This window comes from Suncus etruscus, chromosome 20 (genome assembly GCF_024139225.1).
Source record: "Suncus etruscus isolate mSunEtr1 chromosome 20, mSunEtr1.pri.cur, whole genome shotgun sequence".
NCBI lineage: Eukaryota > Metazoa > Chordata > Mammalia > Eulipotyphla > Soricidae > Suncus > Suncus etruscus.
In genome coordinates this window covers 33,830,155-33,847,361 of record NC_064867.1, presented here as the reverse complement: position 1 = coordinate 33,847,361, position 17,207 = coordinate 33,830,155, and the positions used below count along the sequence as shown (strand labels likewise).

General features: G+C 46.4%; 1 protein-coding gene across 1 annotated transcript in view; it reads left to right on the top strand.

The window, feature by feature from the left end:
• ATG7 (autophagy related 7) overlaps positions 1–17,207 on the top strand; it is a 194,089-nt gene that overhangs the window by 34,834 nt on the left and 142,048 nt on the right. The window contains exons 8-11 of the mRNA XM_049766270.1: positions 7,382–7,470; positions 10,001–10,122; positions 15,129–15,219; positions 16,215–16,359. Of these exons, the coding sequence (XP_049622227.1) occupies positions 7,382–7,470; positions 10,001–10,122; positions 15,129–15,219; positions 16,215–16,359 (447 nt within the window). The remainder of the gene's footprint in view (positions 1–7,381; positions 7,471–10,000; positions 10,123–15,128; positions 15,220–16,214; positions 16,360–17,207) is intronic.

Here is a 17,207-nt window from a genome sequence, read left to right as displayed (position 1 = left end):
GGCAAGCGCCGCTGTGCTATCTCTCCGGGCCCATCTGTGTTTTTTTTAAAGCAAGTGTTTTGTTCTATATGTGTAGTTTTTAGATATTAGGGCTATACTATATTTAGTTTTAGTATAATAGTCTATATCAATGTGCTTTTTATGGGTTATTATTTTTGTTTTAAATAGTATATATTTTAAATACTTTATATATATATATATATATATATATATATATATATTTTTTTTTTTTAAATTGGGAGGGGTTTGCACCTGGTTGTGCCCAGGGATCACTCCTGGCAGAGATCAGGGAACCATATGGTTTGCCAGGCCTGCAGCCGAGTGACTGGGGTATGGAAAAGCCCTACTCACTGAACTATCTCTGGGGCCCTTCAACAAGTTCTCTACTAGACTTGGCTTGCTTCTGTGCTTTATCAAGCTTTTCCCTTCCATCTTTGGTATTAGGTGTGTCTTTGTGCATGAAATCACTTTCCTCTTCTCTGAATACTGCTCCTCCCTGCCCAGTTTTTGTTTTTGTTTTTGTTTTTTTTGTTTCTGGGTCACACCCAGCAGTGCTCAGGGTTTCTCCTGGCTCTATGCTCAGAAATCGCTCCTGGCAGGCACAGGAGACCATAAGGGATGCCGGGATTCAAATCACTGTCCTTCTGCATGAAAGGCAAATACCTTACCTCTATGCTATCTCTCTGGCCCCAGCCAGTTTTATTTTTTAATGATTTAAAAAATCATTAAAGGTCTGTAGGGGCTGGAGAGATAGCATGGAGGTAAGGCATTTGCCTTGCATGCAGAAGGTTGGTGGTTTGAATTCCAGCATCCCATATGGTTCCCTGAGCCTGCCAGGACCAATTTCTGAGCATAGATCCAGGAGTAACCCTGAGCGCTGCCAGGTGTGACCCAAAAAGCAAAAAAAAAAAAAAAAAGGTCTGTAGAGGTCTAGATGTAGAGTTACTAGGCTTAAGTGTGCATACTGTGAGCGGTGTTTGCTTTGCAAGTAGCCGATCCAGGACCAAAGGTGGTTGGTTCGAACCCCAGTGTCCCATATGGTCCCCCGTGCCTGCCAGGAGCTATTTCTGAGCAGACAGCTAGGAGTAACCCCTGAGCACTGCCAGGTGTGGCCCCCCCCCAAAAAAAAAGTGTGCACGCTATGAAGGTTATAATAATTCATATGCAATGATTATAAAAGTAATATATAAGTATATAAAATTCTGATCTCTTCAGACCTTGGTCTCTGGCCCTGTATTTTTTTTTGTTTTTGTTTGTGGGTTTGTTTGCTTTGGGGGGCCACACCCAGTGATGCTCAGGGGTTACTCCTGGCTATGCGCTCAGAAATTACTCCTGGCTCAGGGGACCATATGGGATGCCATGGGATTGAACTGTGGTCCGTCCTAGGTCAGCTGCGTGCAAGGCAAATGCCCTACTGCTGTGCCACTGCTCCAGCCCGTGTGGCCCTGATTTTGTATAATCTTTGCTACTTTTGGTGGGCACTAAAACATCCCTTAGGGCTGATTCTAAACTGCCCATGTGCTGTTCCCAGGAGTAGAAGTGGGAATATAGGCTGACTCTTCTCTTCTGGCTCTCACTCACTGCTGCCTAGTTAGTGAGAAGGCCCAGAGGCCCATTCTGCCTGCTGCTAACTCTGCTTCTTGCTCAGCTGTCCCTATGGCTTCTATTTTTACACACTGACTGGGGTGGTGTGAAAACGTGCTTCATTTACGTCCTTGTTTTTGTTTATTTTGGTTTTTGGGCCACACCTGGTGATGCTCAGGGGTTACTCCTGGCTATGCTCTCAGAAATTGCTCCTGGCTTGGGGGACCATATGGGATGCCGGGGGATCCAACCGCAGTACATCCTAGGCTAGTGCCAGCAAGTCAGATGCCTTGCCGCTCCGTGCCACCACTCTGGCCCCAATATGTCCTTGTTTTCCTCAAGAAACATGGGTTCCACTCACTGGCACTAGTGCGCTCTGTGTCCCTCCAGAGAAGTTCATTTGACATCCAGTCTTGTGATGACATTGAGGGGCCCATAGCCTTGCCCTGTAGCCCAGTCTTCTGTGAAAGCTTGTCTCGGACCTCGACTTTCCTCAGAGTAGTTACCTAAGGTTGGATGTTTGGTGTTTGGTATCACCCTTTAATTCTAAGGCTTTATTATCTGTGGGCAAGAGCAAGCACACCAGGGCACCTCAGTGCTTTTAGCTGCCACTTCCCTCGTGATCCCTCAGCAAATTGGCTTGTGGCCTGCGACATTACAGTGCATTAGATGTTTCCTTTTCCCCTGCATTGGGAAATGTGCGCTTTGCACATTATTTCCTCTTCCAGCAAGTGTTTGGATATCCGAAAGCAAGATTTCAGGGTCTCAGTGCAATTTCCCTAGCTGGAGACTCTCCACCTAACAATGATGCTCTCTTTCCTTTCTCTGGTTTGCGACGTACACCCACTTGCTGCATGGATTGTCCCCACATGAAGGCAGAACCACTTCAGTGAATTGCATAGGCTGAAGATGAAGCAGTGCTTATTCCAGTAAACCTTGTAAACCTACTTTTCCTCCCGCTTACATTTTACTCCTTTCCGCTGATTTATTTTATACAAGAAAGTCATTTGCCCTAATTCACACGATGAATTAGTGCCAAAGCCAGTATTCAAACCCAGAACTCCTAGCCAGTGATTTTTTTTTTTTTTCTGATGCCATATATATCATAAAATCTGCTCCTTCAAATACTCAAGCTGGCTTACCTTGCATGGTGCCAACAGCTTCTAGTGAGTGTGGTGGTTTCTGATTTTGTTCTTGAACACTTGAAGCTTTATAAGTTACTGTTGGATCATCAAAGAAACATTTAAGTGGTACGGAGAAATAGTAGGGGGAGGGTAACAATATTTAATTTGCCTGGGGATTCAATCCCCAGCACCTCATATGGTCCACTGAGCCCTGCCAGGTGTGATTCCTGAGCACAGCCAGTACTAATCCCTGAACACCTCTGATGTGGTCCCAAAGGCACAGAAAAAAAGAAATAGAGAAACCCTGAGTGTTCTTTGGTCTGGTATGAGACAATTCTTCCAAATCTGAAACTTGCTTTTTGTAGCCCCAAAAACCTATGGTGGGTAGGGGAGTTAATTTCACATACTACAATTTGCCCTCTCTCTCAAGCCTGGTAAATGGATTTTCCTTTAACATATGAGTCCCGCTCTGCACTGCGGCTCAGGTCAGATTGTCTTAGGAAAACTCCCAGTCTTTTTCCACTCAAAAAAAGATTTCTAGGGCCAAAACAATAGCACAGGAGGTAGGACGTTTGCTTTGCACGTGGCCAACCTGGGTTCAATCCCTAGCACTCCATATGGTCCCCCACGCCTGCCTCTCAGAAGTAATTTCTTTTTTTTTTTTTTTTTTTGGTTTTTGGGCCACACCCGGCGGTGCTCAGGGGTTACTCCTGGCTGTCTGCTCAGAAATAGCTCCTGGCAGGCACGGGGGACCATATGGGACACCGGGATTCAAACCAACCACCTTTGGTCCTGAATTGGCTGCTTGCAAGGCCAACGCCGCTGTGCTATCTCTCTGGGCCCAGAAGTAATTTCTTAGTACAGAGCTAGAAGTAAGCCCTAAGCACAGCCAGGTGTGACTCAAAAACAAACAAACAAACAAAAAGTATGTATGGGGCCAGAGAGTAGCACATCGGTAGGGCATTTGCCATGCAAGCAGCCAATCTAGGACAGATGGTGGTTCGAATCCTGGCATCCCATATGGTCCCCTGTGCCTGCCAGGACATTTGCCTTGCATGCAGAAGGACAGTGGTTTGAATCACGGCATCCCATATGGTCGCCCGTGCCTGCTAGGATCGATTTCTGAGTGCAGAGCCAGGAGTAACTCCTGAGTGCTGCCGGGTGTGACCCAAAGTGTATAGGTGAGGGATCAGCTGCACCCAAACCCCGGAAAAATCCACAAATTCCCCTTCCCCACAATTGTTGATGGTGCTTTGCTGAGAATGGGTCTTTGTGTTTTCTTTCTCTTTCTGTCCTCCAGCCACCCACTCACCTTCCCCTCCTGCAATAAGCGCCTGATAACCCTCTGTTGTGTGTCTATGCTGCGGAAGTTAAAGTATAGTCCTTTGCTCTCTAGATGCCAAATGTCTTTTTGAAGCATTAGTACAGGAAAGTCCTATAATCTCACCCTAGGGTCAGTTTTCCCTGACATCATCCCCCGCTTTGTTCCTCCAAGTGGGGAAACCAAAAACAAAGGCCAGTTCCTGACTAGTAACTAACTCTTGTCTTAATCCCTGAAGCACCTTCCTTCCCAGCTAGAGCCAAGCGTGTAGTGCAGGGTAAGGGGGGCACCTGGTATTCTTTTGTCTTCAGTCCCCCCTGTCTATGATGGCTTCTCAGGCCCTCATTGGCTTTGGTAAACCTGACAGTCTGAGGACTCAACTCCTTTGGCGAAATGGCCCTCAGTTGGGGTCTGGATGGTGTTTACTCAAGACTAGACCAAGGCTAGTCTGGGGGAGTATTTTTTCACTGTTGCCTTCTTGGGGGAACCCAGAGCCACGTGGCATATCTGCTGCTGAGGGGCCGAATCTTATGGTGGAGAACCCAGTTTTCCCATTGAAAGCATCATCTCCATGTGCTACGGGGATTCTTCTGTGAGAAAGTCTTGCTTCATGGCCTTCATACTTTTATTTTGTTGTGTTGCTTTGGTTTTTGGGTCACACCAGGCAGTGCTCAGGGGTTACTCCTGGCTCTATGCTCAGAAATTGCTCCTGGCAGTCTCGGGGGACCATATGGGATGCTGGGATTCGAACCACTGTCCTTCTGCATGCAAGGCAAATGCCCTACCTCCATGCTCTCTCTCTGCCCCCCCTCATACTTTTATTGAGCCCCTTGTTGCTTTAGATCAGTGGCGACTCATCAGACTCATCATCTGGGTCCCAATTCTATGCTTTTGGGCTGGATTCTAGTTTTCCTTCTTCATGTGGCTGCTTGCCTTGGTCATTGGAAGCCTTTTATTTCTTTTATTTTAATATCTTTATTTAAACACAGTGTTTACAAATATGATTATAGTTGGGTTTCAGTCATAAAAAGAACACCCCCTTCACCAGTGCAACATTCCCATCACCGATGGCCCCATCTATCTCCTTACCCCCTTCCCCTGCCTGTATTCAGGACAGGCTTTCTACTTCCCTCACTCATTGACATTGTTATGATAGTCCTCAGTGCAGTTATTTCTCTTACTGCACTCACCACTCTTTGTGGTGAGCTTCATATGGTGAGCTGGTTCTTCCAGCCCTCATCTCTATTGTTTCTGGGTATTATTACAATAATGTCTTTCATTTTTCTTAAAACCCATAGATGAATGAGACTATTCTGTGTCTCTCTGTCCCTCTGACTTATTTCACTCAGCATGTCCATGTATAGGAAAATTTCATGACTACATCTCTCCTGACAGGTGCATAATATTCCATTGTGTATATGTACCACAGTTTCTTTAGCCATTCATCTGTTGAAGGGCATCTTGGTTGTTTCCAGAATCTGGCTATTGTAAATAGTGCTGCAATGAATATAGGTGTGAGGAAAGGATTTTTGTATTGTATTTTTGTGTTCCTAGGGTATATCCCTAGGAGTGGTATAGCTGGATTCATATGGAAGCTCAATTTCCAGTGTTTTGAGGAATCTCCATATTGTTTTCCATAAAGACTGAACTAGGTGACATTCCCACCATAAGTGAATGAGAGTTCCTTTCTCCTCACATCCCCGCCAGCACTGACTGTTCTTGTTCATTGGGAGCCTTTTAGTTGGCTCCAATATCCTGAGCATGGTCCATTCTTCCAATGTCTGAATGCTCACTTGCATTCTTTGTCTTCTCCCAAATGCATTATTTAAAAAAAAAAAAAAAAGTGTGGTTGTTCCCTGCTTCACCACTAGAATTAGCCCGAGGTCCAAGGAACCCTGATGCCTTTTGTTGGAGAATTACATTTAAAATCATGAGCTGGGGCGGGGGCAGAGAGACAGCATGGAGGTAAGGCATTTACCTTGTATGTAGAAGGATGGTGGTTTAAATCCCGGCATCCCATATGGTCCTTACTAGCCTACCAGGAGTGATTTTTGAGCATAGAGCCAGGACTAACCCCAGAGCGCTGCTGGCTGTGACCAAAAAAAAAAAAAAAAGAACTGTGGGGCCTGAGTGATAGCACAGTCGTAGGATGTTTGCCTTGCATGCAGCCGATCTAGAACAAACATTGGTTCGATCCCCCAGCATCCCATATGGTCCCCAAGACTGATTTCTGAGCACATAGCCAGGAGTAACCCCTGAGGGTCACTGGGTATGGCCCAAAAAGCAAAAATAAATAAATTAAATAAATAAATAAATAAATAAATATTAAGAGCCGAGGGTCAAAAAGATAGCACAATATTAGGGCATTTGCCTTGCATGCAGCTGACCCAGATTGTATATGGTCTCTATTCCCAGTATCCCATATGGTCCCCTGAGGCTGCCAGCAGTGATTTCTGAGCAAGAGTAACCTCTGAACGCCATTGGGAATGACCCAAAAACCAAAAAAAAAAAAAAGAAAAATTAAGAGCTGATTGGGCTGGAGTGATATCACTGCAGTAGGGCAATTGCCTTGCATGCTGCCAACCCAGGATGGACCTGGGTTCGATTCCCAGCATTTAATATGGTCCCGAGCCTGCCAGGAGTGATTTCTGAGCTCAGATGTAGAAGTTAGCCCTGAGTGCCAACAGGTGTGGCCCCAAAGTCAAATATAAATAAATAAATAAATATATACATACATACATACATACATACATACATACATACATACATACATACATACATAAAAATCAAGAGCTGGGAGCTCATTATCTTTGCATTGGAAGGAGAAAGTGAACACAGGAAAGTTTCAAATCACATCCAAAGAGTTCTGGAAGCAGAAAAGCATTGACAATTTTCGCTAAGGACATCTGCTGCAAAGAACAGGAAGTTGAGGGCTTGGGCACATTAGAGGAGAAAGGATGACAGGAAATGTATTAGCTCCATCAAGAGCATCTGACCTTGTCATTTGACCTTCCTGGACATCCGTAGTGGTGGTGCCCCTTCTCGGTGTATCTTCCTTTCATTCATATTAACCTTCTTCCTGACATCTGCCCCTTCCCTCCAGTCTGAACTCTGTGTGAGTTCTAGAAATTGCAAGCCCTCTTTCTCTTCCTCCAGAATGCTCCCCCCTTGCCTATCCCCAGCCTCTGCAAGGCCCTGAGCATCAGAGACATTTTGCTGCCCCCTCTTCTGTGTCCTCATCCAATGTCAGCTTTCCACTGTTTTGGCACAGAAGGGAAGAGCCGTTATCCCCATGTCTGTGTCGTGACTCTTGGCAGGAAACGTGGCTCATTCAATTCTTTTCTGTTCACAGATAACAATCGGCGTCTATGATCCCTGTAATTTAGCCCAATACCCTGGATGGCCTTTGAGGAATTTTTTGGTCCTAGCAGCGCACAGATGGTATGCGTATATGTGTGCGAGTGTGTGTGTGTGTGTGTGTGTGTGTGTATACACATATGTCTGCTTATTTTTGACAGTGTGTTTCTTAAAGTCTGTCTTTGTTTTCCCAATAAAACTGCTCAGAAACAGTTCCAGAAACCAGATATTACAAGCGGGGATTGGGTGACGGGTTGGCCTCCATTGGTGGCAGCCCCTATGCATGTCTTTCCAGAGCTCAGAGACTTGAGGCTGTGCTGGATGGTGAGAGCAGAGCAGAGAGAGGAGTCAGAGGGTGTCACCCTGGCGTGCCCCCTCCAGAACTTTTGGGTCACTTCCAGGAAAGATTTTTTCCATTGACCCCATCCTCCTACATTACTAACCCTAAGACACATAAATCAGAGGATAGCTGAAAGACCCCTTGGTTTTTAAATATATACTAAGCATCAGGATCCTGAGAGATAACCCAGCAGTAGGGCATTTGCCTTGCATGCGGCTGTCCCAGGACAGACCTGGATTCAATTCCCAGCATCCCCTGTGGTCCCCCAAGCCAGGAGCGAATTCTGAGCGCAGAGCCACCACTGGGCGCTGCTGGGTGTGGCCCCAAAACGAAAAATAAATAAATAAAAATTAAAATATGCTCAGCATCATTAGCCATCAAGGAAACAAAAGAGAATGAGATCTGATCCACTCATGCAAATAATAAGGTCAATTGAACAGTGAGAGGATTTAGAATTCTCAGTACTGGAAAGTGCTTTGGCATCTGACAAAGTCAACCACTACCTGTACCTCAGCAGTTTCTCTCTCATGAATGGAACACACAGAAAAACCCAGCTAGATAGAGGCACGTCCTACCAACAGGACCGTTTATGGCTTCATTGCTCTCAGTAACCCCAGCCTGGTTCAACCTGCATGTCCTGCTCCAGTGCAAGGAGCCAGAAGCTGGATGCCCAGCGACGTTGCGTGCTGCGTGGGCTGCTGAGATGAGCAGCCGTTCGCAGGTTCCAGAGTCTCTTATTCCAGAGCTCAGAGGCTCCAGGCTGTGTGTATGGATTTAAAAGGCACCCTGGGAAGTGGGAGAGGTCAGCCTAAAGCAGTGCTTCTCAATTATTTTCTGCCATGCCCCCCTAGGAAGAAGAAAACATTTCTGTACCCCCTGCATTACTGTAAATAGTATCTTTATTAAAAAAAAAAACTTTAACCTGCAAACCAAAAATATATAAAATAATTTGAACTGGTTTTTGAATCAGAGGTGATGTCTGGATGAATGGCTACAATGAGCACCTTTTGCAACGCATAGCTTTTCAAAGCGGGGTTGGAAGCAGGGCACAGCAACTCTCAGCTCCAGAGACATACAGAGACATAAACACGGAGCTTAGCTTGTTATGACAGTGTTTGCCGAGGTCAAATGCACCCCCTTTACGAAGCCTCGCGCCCCCCTGGGGACCGTACCCCACTATTTGAGAAGCACTGGACTAAAGGAATATGTGTAGTGGACACCTGGTTAGAAATATGAAAGCAGACAGTGCCTACATGTGGACCCAGAGTGAAGTGAAAGTTACTGTTGAGGTGATGAGCACTAGGAGAGGCATCAGTGGTTAGGATTTCTTTTTTTTTTTTAACCTCTATTTATTTATTGATTAATTGATTGGTTGTTGGGCTACACCCAGCGGTGCTAAGGGGTTACTCTTGGCTGGGGGACCATATGGGTTGCCAGGAATCGAACTGGTTCCCTCCTGGGTCGACTGCATGCAAAGCAAACGTCCTACCACTGTGCTCTCTCTCTGGCCCTGTGGTTAGGATTTCTGTCCTCATCTATTTTATACCCAAAGAAAAGGAGTGAATTGAAGAGCTACATCTGAATAAACGTGTTCATTGTAAAGAAAATAATAGATGTAGTGGTCTGTCCTCAGTGGGGGGTGTTGTTACATTCACTGCCCCCAGGGGTGACAGTCAATCCGGGGCATTCCTGACCACCTCTGGTAGCTTTGTCATGGCAGCAAGGACAGGCAGGAAACCAAATGGAGAACCCTGGTTTGTCATAAAGGTTCATTCTGATGCCAGATGACTCTGTTCCCTTACATTCAAGGTTCATTTGTCAGAATATTTTTCATGCAGTGTCTGCAGGACATATGAAACCACAATCCTTGGGGCCAGAGTGATAGCACAGTGTTGGGGCATTTGCCTTGCACGATGCTGACCCAGGACAGACCTGGGACTGATCCCCGGCGTCCCATATGGCGTCCCCAAGCCAAGAGCAATTTATGAGCACAGAGCCAGTAGTAGCCCCTGAGTGTCACTAAGTATGGCCCAAAAACAAAAACAAAAAACAAAAGAAAAAGAAAAAGAAAATGTCACAACCCTTTCAGCCTCTGCAGTCTCTGAGCACTGGGACAAAGGACTTTTTTGGGGATGCTGGGAGATCAGCCCTCTGTGGCAGGAAGACACCATGTCTGTTACTGACTTCTCTCCAGCTGCCTTTGCCCAGCTCTCAGCCAAGCTCTTTTCTCTTCCTTCCTGTGAAAAATGACAATAAATCCCACCCTGATGCCAGGAGCAGCAGTGTCCAGTCGGTGGAGGTTCTCTGCTTCCGGGACCGAACCTTGCAAGGTGTTCGGGGAGTGGCCCACAGCATCGTCTTTGAGGTGAAGCTTCCGGAAATGGCGTTCAGCCCAGGTAACGCATGGTCCCCTGGTGCTTCTGTGTGTCAGGCTGGATTTCTCTCTCTTCCCTTGCAAAGGCTGCTGGGTGCCAGGAACAGGGGACAGCATGGCCTCCCAGTGGGAGCAGTAGCGGAGATTGTTCACAGGGAGCAATGCTTTCAGGGGTGATCGTTCCCTTGTGCCCAGTTTTTACTTTTGCTTAACTGGTTTGGGACCTGAAGAGCTAGGACAGCAGATAGGTCACTCCCTGTGCATGTGCCTGACCCCACTTCCATTCCCAGTTCCCCACTAGGAATGATACTTGATTCCCCAAAACAGAAAACAAACAGACACCACACAGTCTGCAACCCTGACTGCTGACTGTTGAATTCTCCAGTATGGGTTTCACTGCATGTAATCCAAGAAGGGCTATAGCTGGTACCATGTCACCATTGCTGGGCCTACTCATGACTCAGGAAAGGTAGCATGCTGGCATTTTCCTTTGAGCTGTGTGTGTGTGATCACACACATGTGCTTTGTATGCTTGCATACATGTTATGCAGACCACTTATGCCCCAGTTTGAGCAAAACTCAGGTACCCCCACCTTGGTCTCTCCTCTGTGGGGACCTGGTACTATATGTAGATGGCTGACCTTTCACAGTGTGTCAGAAGGGATTTGTGATGCTTTCCAGTTGCATATAGAGCTCAGCATACATTCCAGAAGAATCCTGGTACCCCCGTCATGCCCATCTGTGTCATCCTAGGGTGTATCGTTTTCATTAACCCTGGCCCTGTGTGCCATAAATGGTGAAAGTGTGTGGGCTGTGCATGTTTGTGTGTCCCTGTGTGAGGATGTGTGTCTCGTGTGTGTGTGTGTGTGTGTGTGTGTGTGTGTGTGTGTGTGTGTAAGAGGTAATGTTTTTGTTTGCTTCTCAGGGATATCTGGGGTGCGAGTGAAAGAGTGTAAGTGCGAAGGGATATGAGACTTATGTTACTGTGTAGGATATGTAAGACTGTTGTGAGGGGGTCTATATGAAGAGGTGTGAGAAAATTTGTATCTGTGTTTCTACGTCAGGAGGTGTGTGTTTTTGCGTGGGAATGTATTATGACTGTGTGTCTCAGCGTCATGGGTTCTTGTGTCTGTATGTAAGGGAGTTTATATCTCTTTCTGTGTGTCTGTAAGGCTGTTCTAGGGTGTTTTTGTCTATCTGTATCTCTGTGAAGCTGTGTTTAGATACTGTAGAGTTGTCTCAGGCTGTGTGAGGGTGTGTGTCTTGTCTTTGGGAGACTGTGTGACAGTGTGACTTATGTATCTCTGAACTGTGTGTGTGTTTCTGAATCTGTATTTCTGTGTCTTTGTGTAGTGGAGGGTCTATATATGTCTGGGGTGTGTGTGGGGTGTGTGTCTGTGACTCTATGTGAGTGTATTTGCCTATGTCTATGTGATGTGTGAGAGAGAGTCTTTTGTGAGTTGGCGTTGCTGGAATACAGATGTTGACAGGATGCAGGTGCATGCCGAGGAGAGTCCGGTAGGGATTTTCCGCAGCACATCTGAGGCTGCCTGGGTCCCTAAGAGTATTGCAGCCCCCCTGTAGCTCAAGTCCACTGTTTTGAGTTAGCCTAGAGTTTGGAAAGCTGGTTCTTTGCATGTGATTTAGCACCCTCTTCTGGCACCTTCTAAATCTGCTTCTGTGCGAGCTTCCGGGCCTGTTGTCCTGAACCTCTTCCTTGCAGGGAAGGTGTCCCCCTTACTTGGCAGCTCCAGGCCACTCTGCGGGACACTCTTTCTGTGTTTGTGGTCATTATTTGCTTCCTCACTGTCTCTACCCTAAAAGGTGATGCGTGGCTCAGGGCACACATTAGGAGCACAATTCCCAGAGCTGCTTTGCCAGGTTCCTTCTGCAGGGTCAACTTTTTATTTCTGAAAGGCAGATTTTCTTTCCTTCTTTTCCTGCCTGTAAACCTGTGTGTCATCTTCACTCCAAGTAAATATTTATAATGAGCTTTATAGAGTGTTGTTCCATGTCAGAGTGTGGATGAGGTACTTGTGTGGCAGCGTTTCTTAGTTTCAGTGTTCCCAGGCCAAGAACCATCATCTTCATTATATCGAGCTCATCCTTTGCTGCTCTTGGTGCAGCCAAGCCCACTCTCCATTGCTGCAGAATATTCCAGCAGTGGGCTGAAGGAGATCATAGCCACTTCTGAGAGCAGACACCATCACTTTACTTCCTCCCTGGAGTGGGTGCACTTTCTCTTGCTCCTCAAGACAGGAAGACAGGATCTTACTTCTCTAAAACTATTTTCTTGTTAACTTGGAGGCTTTGTAGCTGCCATGAAAATGTAGCAGTGGCAGTGATCGGTCATTGTGACACCATATGCATGTATCTTTTCTCATTATCGACCTGATTTATGCATCTGATTTTCTTAGAAGTGTTTGTACCCTTAGGAACAGAGCTGTATTCATTGACCTGATATTCTGGTTTTGTCCTATGAGAAAAGATGAAGCTTGGCCCCAAATTACTAATTCTTTTTTTTTTTTAACTTTATTTATTGATTGATTGTGTTTTTTTGTTTGTTTGTTTGTTTGTTTGTTTTTGGTTTTTGGTTTTTGGGCCACATCCGGCAGTGCTCAGGGGTTACTCCTGGCTGTCTGCTCAGAAATAGCTCCTGGCAGGCACGGGGGACCATATGGGACACCGGGATTCGAACCAACCACCTTTGGTTCTGGATCAGCTGCTTGCAAGGCAAATGCCGCTGTGCTATCTCTCCGGGCCGATTGATTGATTTTTGGGCCACACCCAGCAGTGCTCAGAGGTGACTCCTGGCTCAGAAATCTCCCTTGGCAGGCTGGGGGATTTTTTAGGTTGCCGGGAATCAAACCAGGACCCGCACAGCTCAGCTGCATGCAAGGCAAAAGCCTACTGCTGTGTTATCTCTCTGGTCTTCCGAATTACTAATTCTAATACAACTATGGTTCTGAGTGTCTTGTCTCTACATATTGAAGAAACGTTTATTTAATGAACCAATAGTAAGGAAGTCAAGCAAAATATGGAGGACTCAAAGGCCTGGAATGTGTGTTATTTATTTTATTTTATTTTTTTTCACAAACACAGAATGCTTAAAGTTAACCTTTTTAAGAATTCAAATCGATTGTTTTAGTTTTGAGTTATTATGACAGTAAAAGGGAGAGAGGCACCTCTTAGTGCTTATTAAGATGGGGGATCATTGTGCTGGAGCAGTGGTGCAAACAGTAGGGTGTTTGCCTTGCACATGGCTGATCCAGGATGGCGGTTCTATCCCCCATCGTCCCATATGGTCCCCCAAGCCAGGAGCAATTTCTGAGCGCATAGCCAGGAGTAATAGCAATGCTATTCATTTTCTTATCCACATATTTGTTTTTTTTTTCTTTAAATTTATTATTTATTTATTTGGCTTTTGGGACACACCCAGTGATGCTCAGGGATTACTCCTGGCTATGCACTCAGAAATTGCTCCTAGCTTGGGGGACCTTATGGGACATCGGGGGATCCATCCTAAGCTAGCATGGGCAAGGCAGACGCCTTACTACTTGCACCACCGCTCTGGTCCCTCTTTAAATTTATTTTAATTATGACACTGTGATGGACAAAGTTGTTATATATAATAGAAAGTACTTTGTTCCAACATCAGTTCCCTCCACCAGTATTCCAGATTCCCTCCTATGTTTTCTCCTTGTGGAGCATAGAAAAAATTTATTTCATATTGAGCACACACATGCGTATGTGTGTGCCAAATGCTTAAACGTTCCCAAGGTAGGGCTGGAGAGTACAGACAAAAGGCACTTGTCTTGCTTATGGCTGTCCTGGTCTCTATCCTTTGCACTTCATAAGGTCTCCTCATCCCTGCTGGGAGTGGTCCCTGAGCACAGAGCGAGTAGTAAGCCCTAAGCACTGCCCCACCCCACCCCCCATCTTCTCCAAAAGAAAAAGTTTCAAAGGACAGGACAGCAGGTTTATTGAAAGAAATGCCACCATGGAGGCTGGCCCATTTGGACACAAGCATAAGCCTCATCCCCATAGTCCTTCGCACCTTCCCATTAAGTCCTAGAGTTTCTGTGTCTCAGAAGGTGACATTAGTGAGCCCCAGTGGCTCACTTGGTGTGGCTTTGTTGTGGATTTCAGGGACTCAGAAGGGTAAAAGAGGGACTGGAGTACTAGGGCAAGGATGTAAGAGAGAGGGCCCCCACCTCAGGATGCTATCCCTACAAGGAGTGGGGAATAAGTGTGCTCTCAGGCAGTAAGATTTTTCAGGGTGTTTCCGGGAGCTACAGGTCTATCAACGTCTCCTTGTGGAAAGGCTTTGTGCCCATGCCAGGGAGCTTGGGGGCTCCAAAACAGTGGGTTCTTACCTGAGGACTGGGTCTCTTCTCGTGCCCACCAAGATGCAGGTATGGCATCCTGCAGGACTCTTTCTGCTCTAGAGGTCACCACGTAGTTCTTGTGGGGCATGGGGAGTTCTGAGAACCTCAGCAGGGTTGAGAAGTCAGTAGAGAAGAGGAATATGGGGGAGACGTCACAGAGGGGGAACCCCTGGGACAGTGGCTGCCTAGACATAGACACAATGATGCACCAGGAGGTATACTTCCTGTGTGGTGAGGAATATAAGTAATTGGAGAGCCAAACCACACAGGCCCCTCCTGGAGGTCTGCTATGTTCACATCTTCCCAGGGTACTACCAGCCCTGATCTCATGGTCTTTTTTAGTACTGACCAGAGCTGCAGACTTTGAGGTAATGTGAGCCGTCAGGAGTTCATTTGGGGACTCCCGCCATCTTGAACCTGCATGGACCCGGTGCTGCTCTCGGAAGGTGTCTGGGGGTGGGGATGGGGGTAGATATGAACAGTGACCCCAGAAGTTGGCAGCACCTTCAAGCCTGGGGACTCAGCGTCTGGGAGAGAGGCATGCAGGGGAGTGGATAACCTGTGGGGGTCCCCAGGGGTGCACAGTTGTATGGGCATGTGGATATGTTTCTCCAGTAAACTTTCTCTCCTTTGCCTAAAGATTGCCCCAAAGCCGTAGGCTGGGAAAAGAACCAGAAAGGAGGGATGGGCCCCAGGATGGTGAACCTCAGCGAGTGCATGGACCCCAAAAGGTATGTTTGGGGGCTGTTCTCTTGGGACCTCTGTACCCAGTATGCACAGCAGTGGCAATGCCCAGTGACTAGTACTGCAAATTGCTCCCTTTGGCAGTAGGTTAATTCCACTGAGATTTGGTTGGGAGAGTGAACAGCAGTTGGGGAGGGGGGAGTGTCTTGAGGACCTCCACTCCCTGGTAATCCCCATGCAAATATTCTAGACATTTAAGTATGATCTGGCCTCTGGCCTGGACCCTCAGACTCTGACCTATGTACCAGTGCTACTTGTGTGCTTCTAAATTTTCCTTTTTAGTCAACATCAAATGCTTCTAGAGATGTTATTGAAACTACATTTAAGAGAGATGTGCGGAAAAAAAAAAAAAAGAGAGATGTGCGGGAAATGTCAATGTGCCCCCACTGAAAGGATGTAGAAGATTTTTTTGCTGTTTCAAGGATTCTGAGAAGCATCCTCTTCAGCTGTGTCTGTTGTCGCCACAACGGCTATTTCCTTTTACTGCTGGGGAGTGCAGCAGCAGATCTGTGGCAGGGTGGTCACTACTACAGAGTCCCCAATGTTTTCTCCCCTCTCCAACACTCCCCAAGAAGAATCAAAGTTCCTTGTTTTCTCAGAAAGCTGCTCTCTAGTTAAACAGGACAAGACTGGACCCAGGGAGAGGGGTCAGGGGTTATGGGGTCATGGGTGCATATGACTGGCATGAACAAAATCCCGAGTTGGATCCCTAACACTGTATAACTTCACAGTACCATTGGTGTAGCTCTGGAGACCATCAGGTATCTCTGGGTATGGCCTTGGTGCCCCCTGAGTAGTACTGCCAGAGTGACTGCATCGCCCAGCACCCCAAACCTGAGCACTGACCATCAGATCTGCAAATGGCAGATGAGATGCTACATATGGCAGGGAGAGGCCTCAGGCCCCCTGAACAAAGTGGGGGACAGTTAAAGCACAAGTTGAGGACAGAATGAGCATTCTCCTGATGCCTCTCATTTCCTAGGTTGGCCGAATCATCTGTGGATCTAAATCTCAAGTTGATGTGCTGGAGGTTGGTCCCTACCTTGGACCTCGACAAGGTCATGTCAGCCAGATGTCTGCTGCTTGGAGCCGGCACCTTAGGTTGTAATGTGGCCAGGACCTTGATGGTAAGTGGGGGTGCTCAGTAGAACCTCTCTAGTGCTGCCATTCCCTTCATCTAGTTGCCATCTCCCTGCACACACACACACACACACACACACACACACACACACACACACACACACACACACACACACACACACACACACACACACACACACAACCCTCTGCTCCTTTTCCCTTCTCAGTCTCTTTCTTTTTCCACTTCTCACTTTAAAAGGAGCATCTGCTTCTGTCCTAAAACAGCCTTCTTCACTCCCATCCCAAGTGCATTTCCAAGAATGAAGTCAGTGTCTTATTAGTTTCAGCGTATTTTCCCAAAACTTTTCTTTTCCTCTCTCTCTCTTTTTTTTTCTTAACCATAATATTAGAGTTGTTTGCCCCACCCCTTCCTGTCACCCATTCCACTTCATTCTGCTATATATTCCACTATATATTAGGCAGATATAAATTGAGATTTGCTATCTTTGCTGTTATTTATTGATACTTATCTGGATATAGCAGATTATCTGTAATATGTTTATGGGTTTTGTTTTGGGTTTTTGGATTTGAGACTAAGACCTGAATTTATGCTGAGGGATTACTCCTGGTGGTTCTAATGGATCATGTGCCATGCTGGAGATCTAACCAGAGTTGGCTGTGTGCAAGACAAATGCCTTAACCCCTGTACTATTTATTCAGCCAAGGCTTATAGACTTTAAAATGTATTTTTGGTTTGGAGGCAATGCTCAGGGCCAACTCCTATCTCTCCACTCAGGGATCATTCCTGGCAGGCTTGGGAGGCCATGTGAGGTAATGGAGATCAAACCCTGTTTAGCTATGGTAATGGGGATCAAACCCTGTTTAGCTATATGCA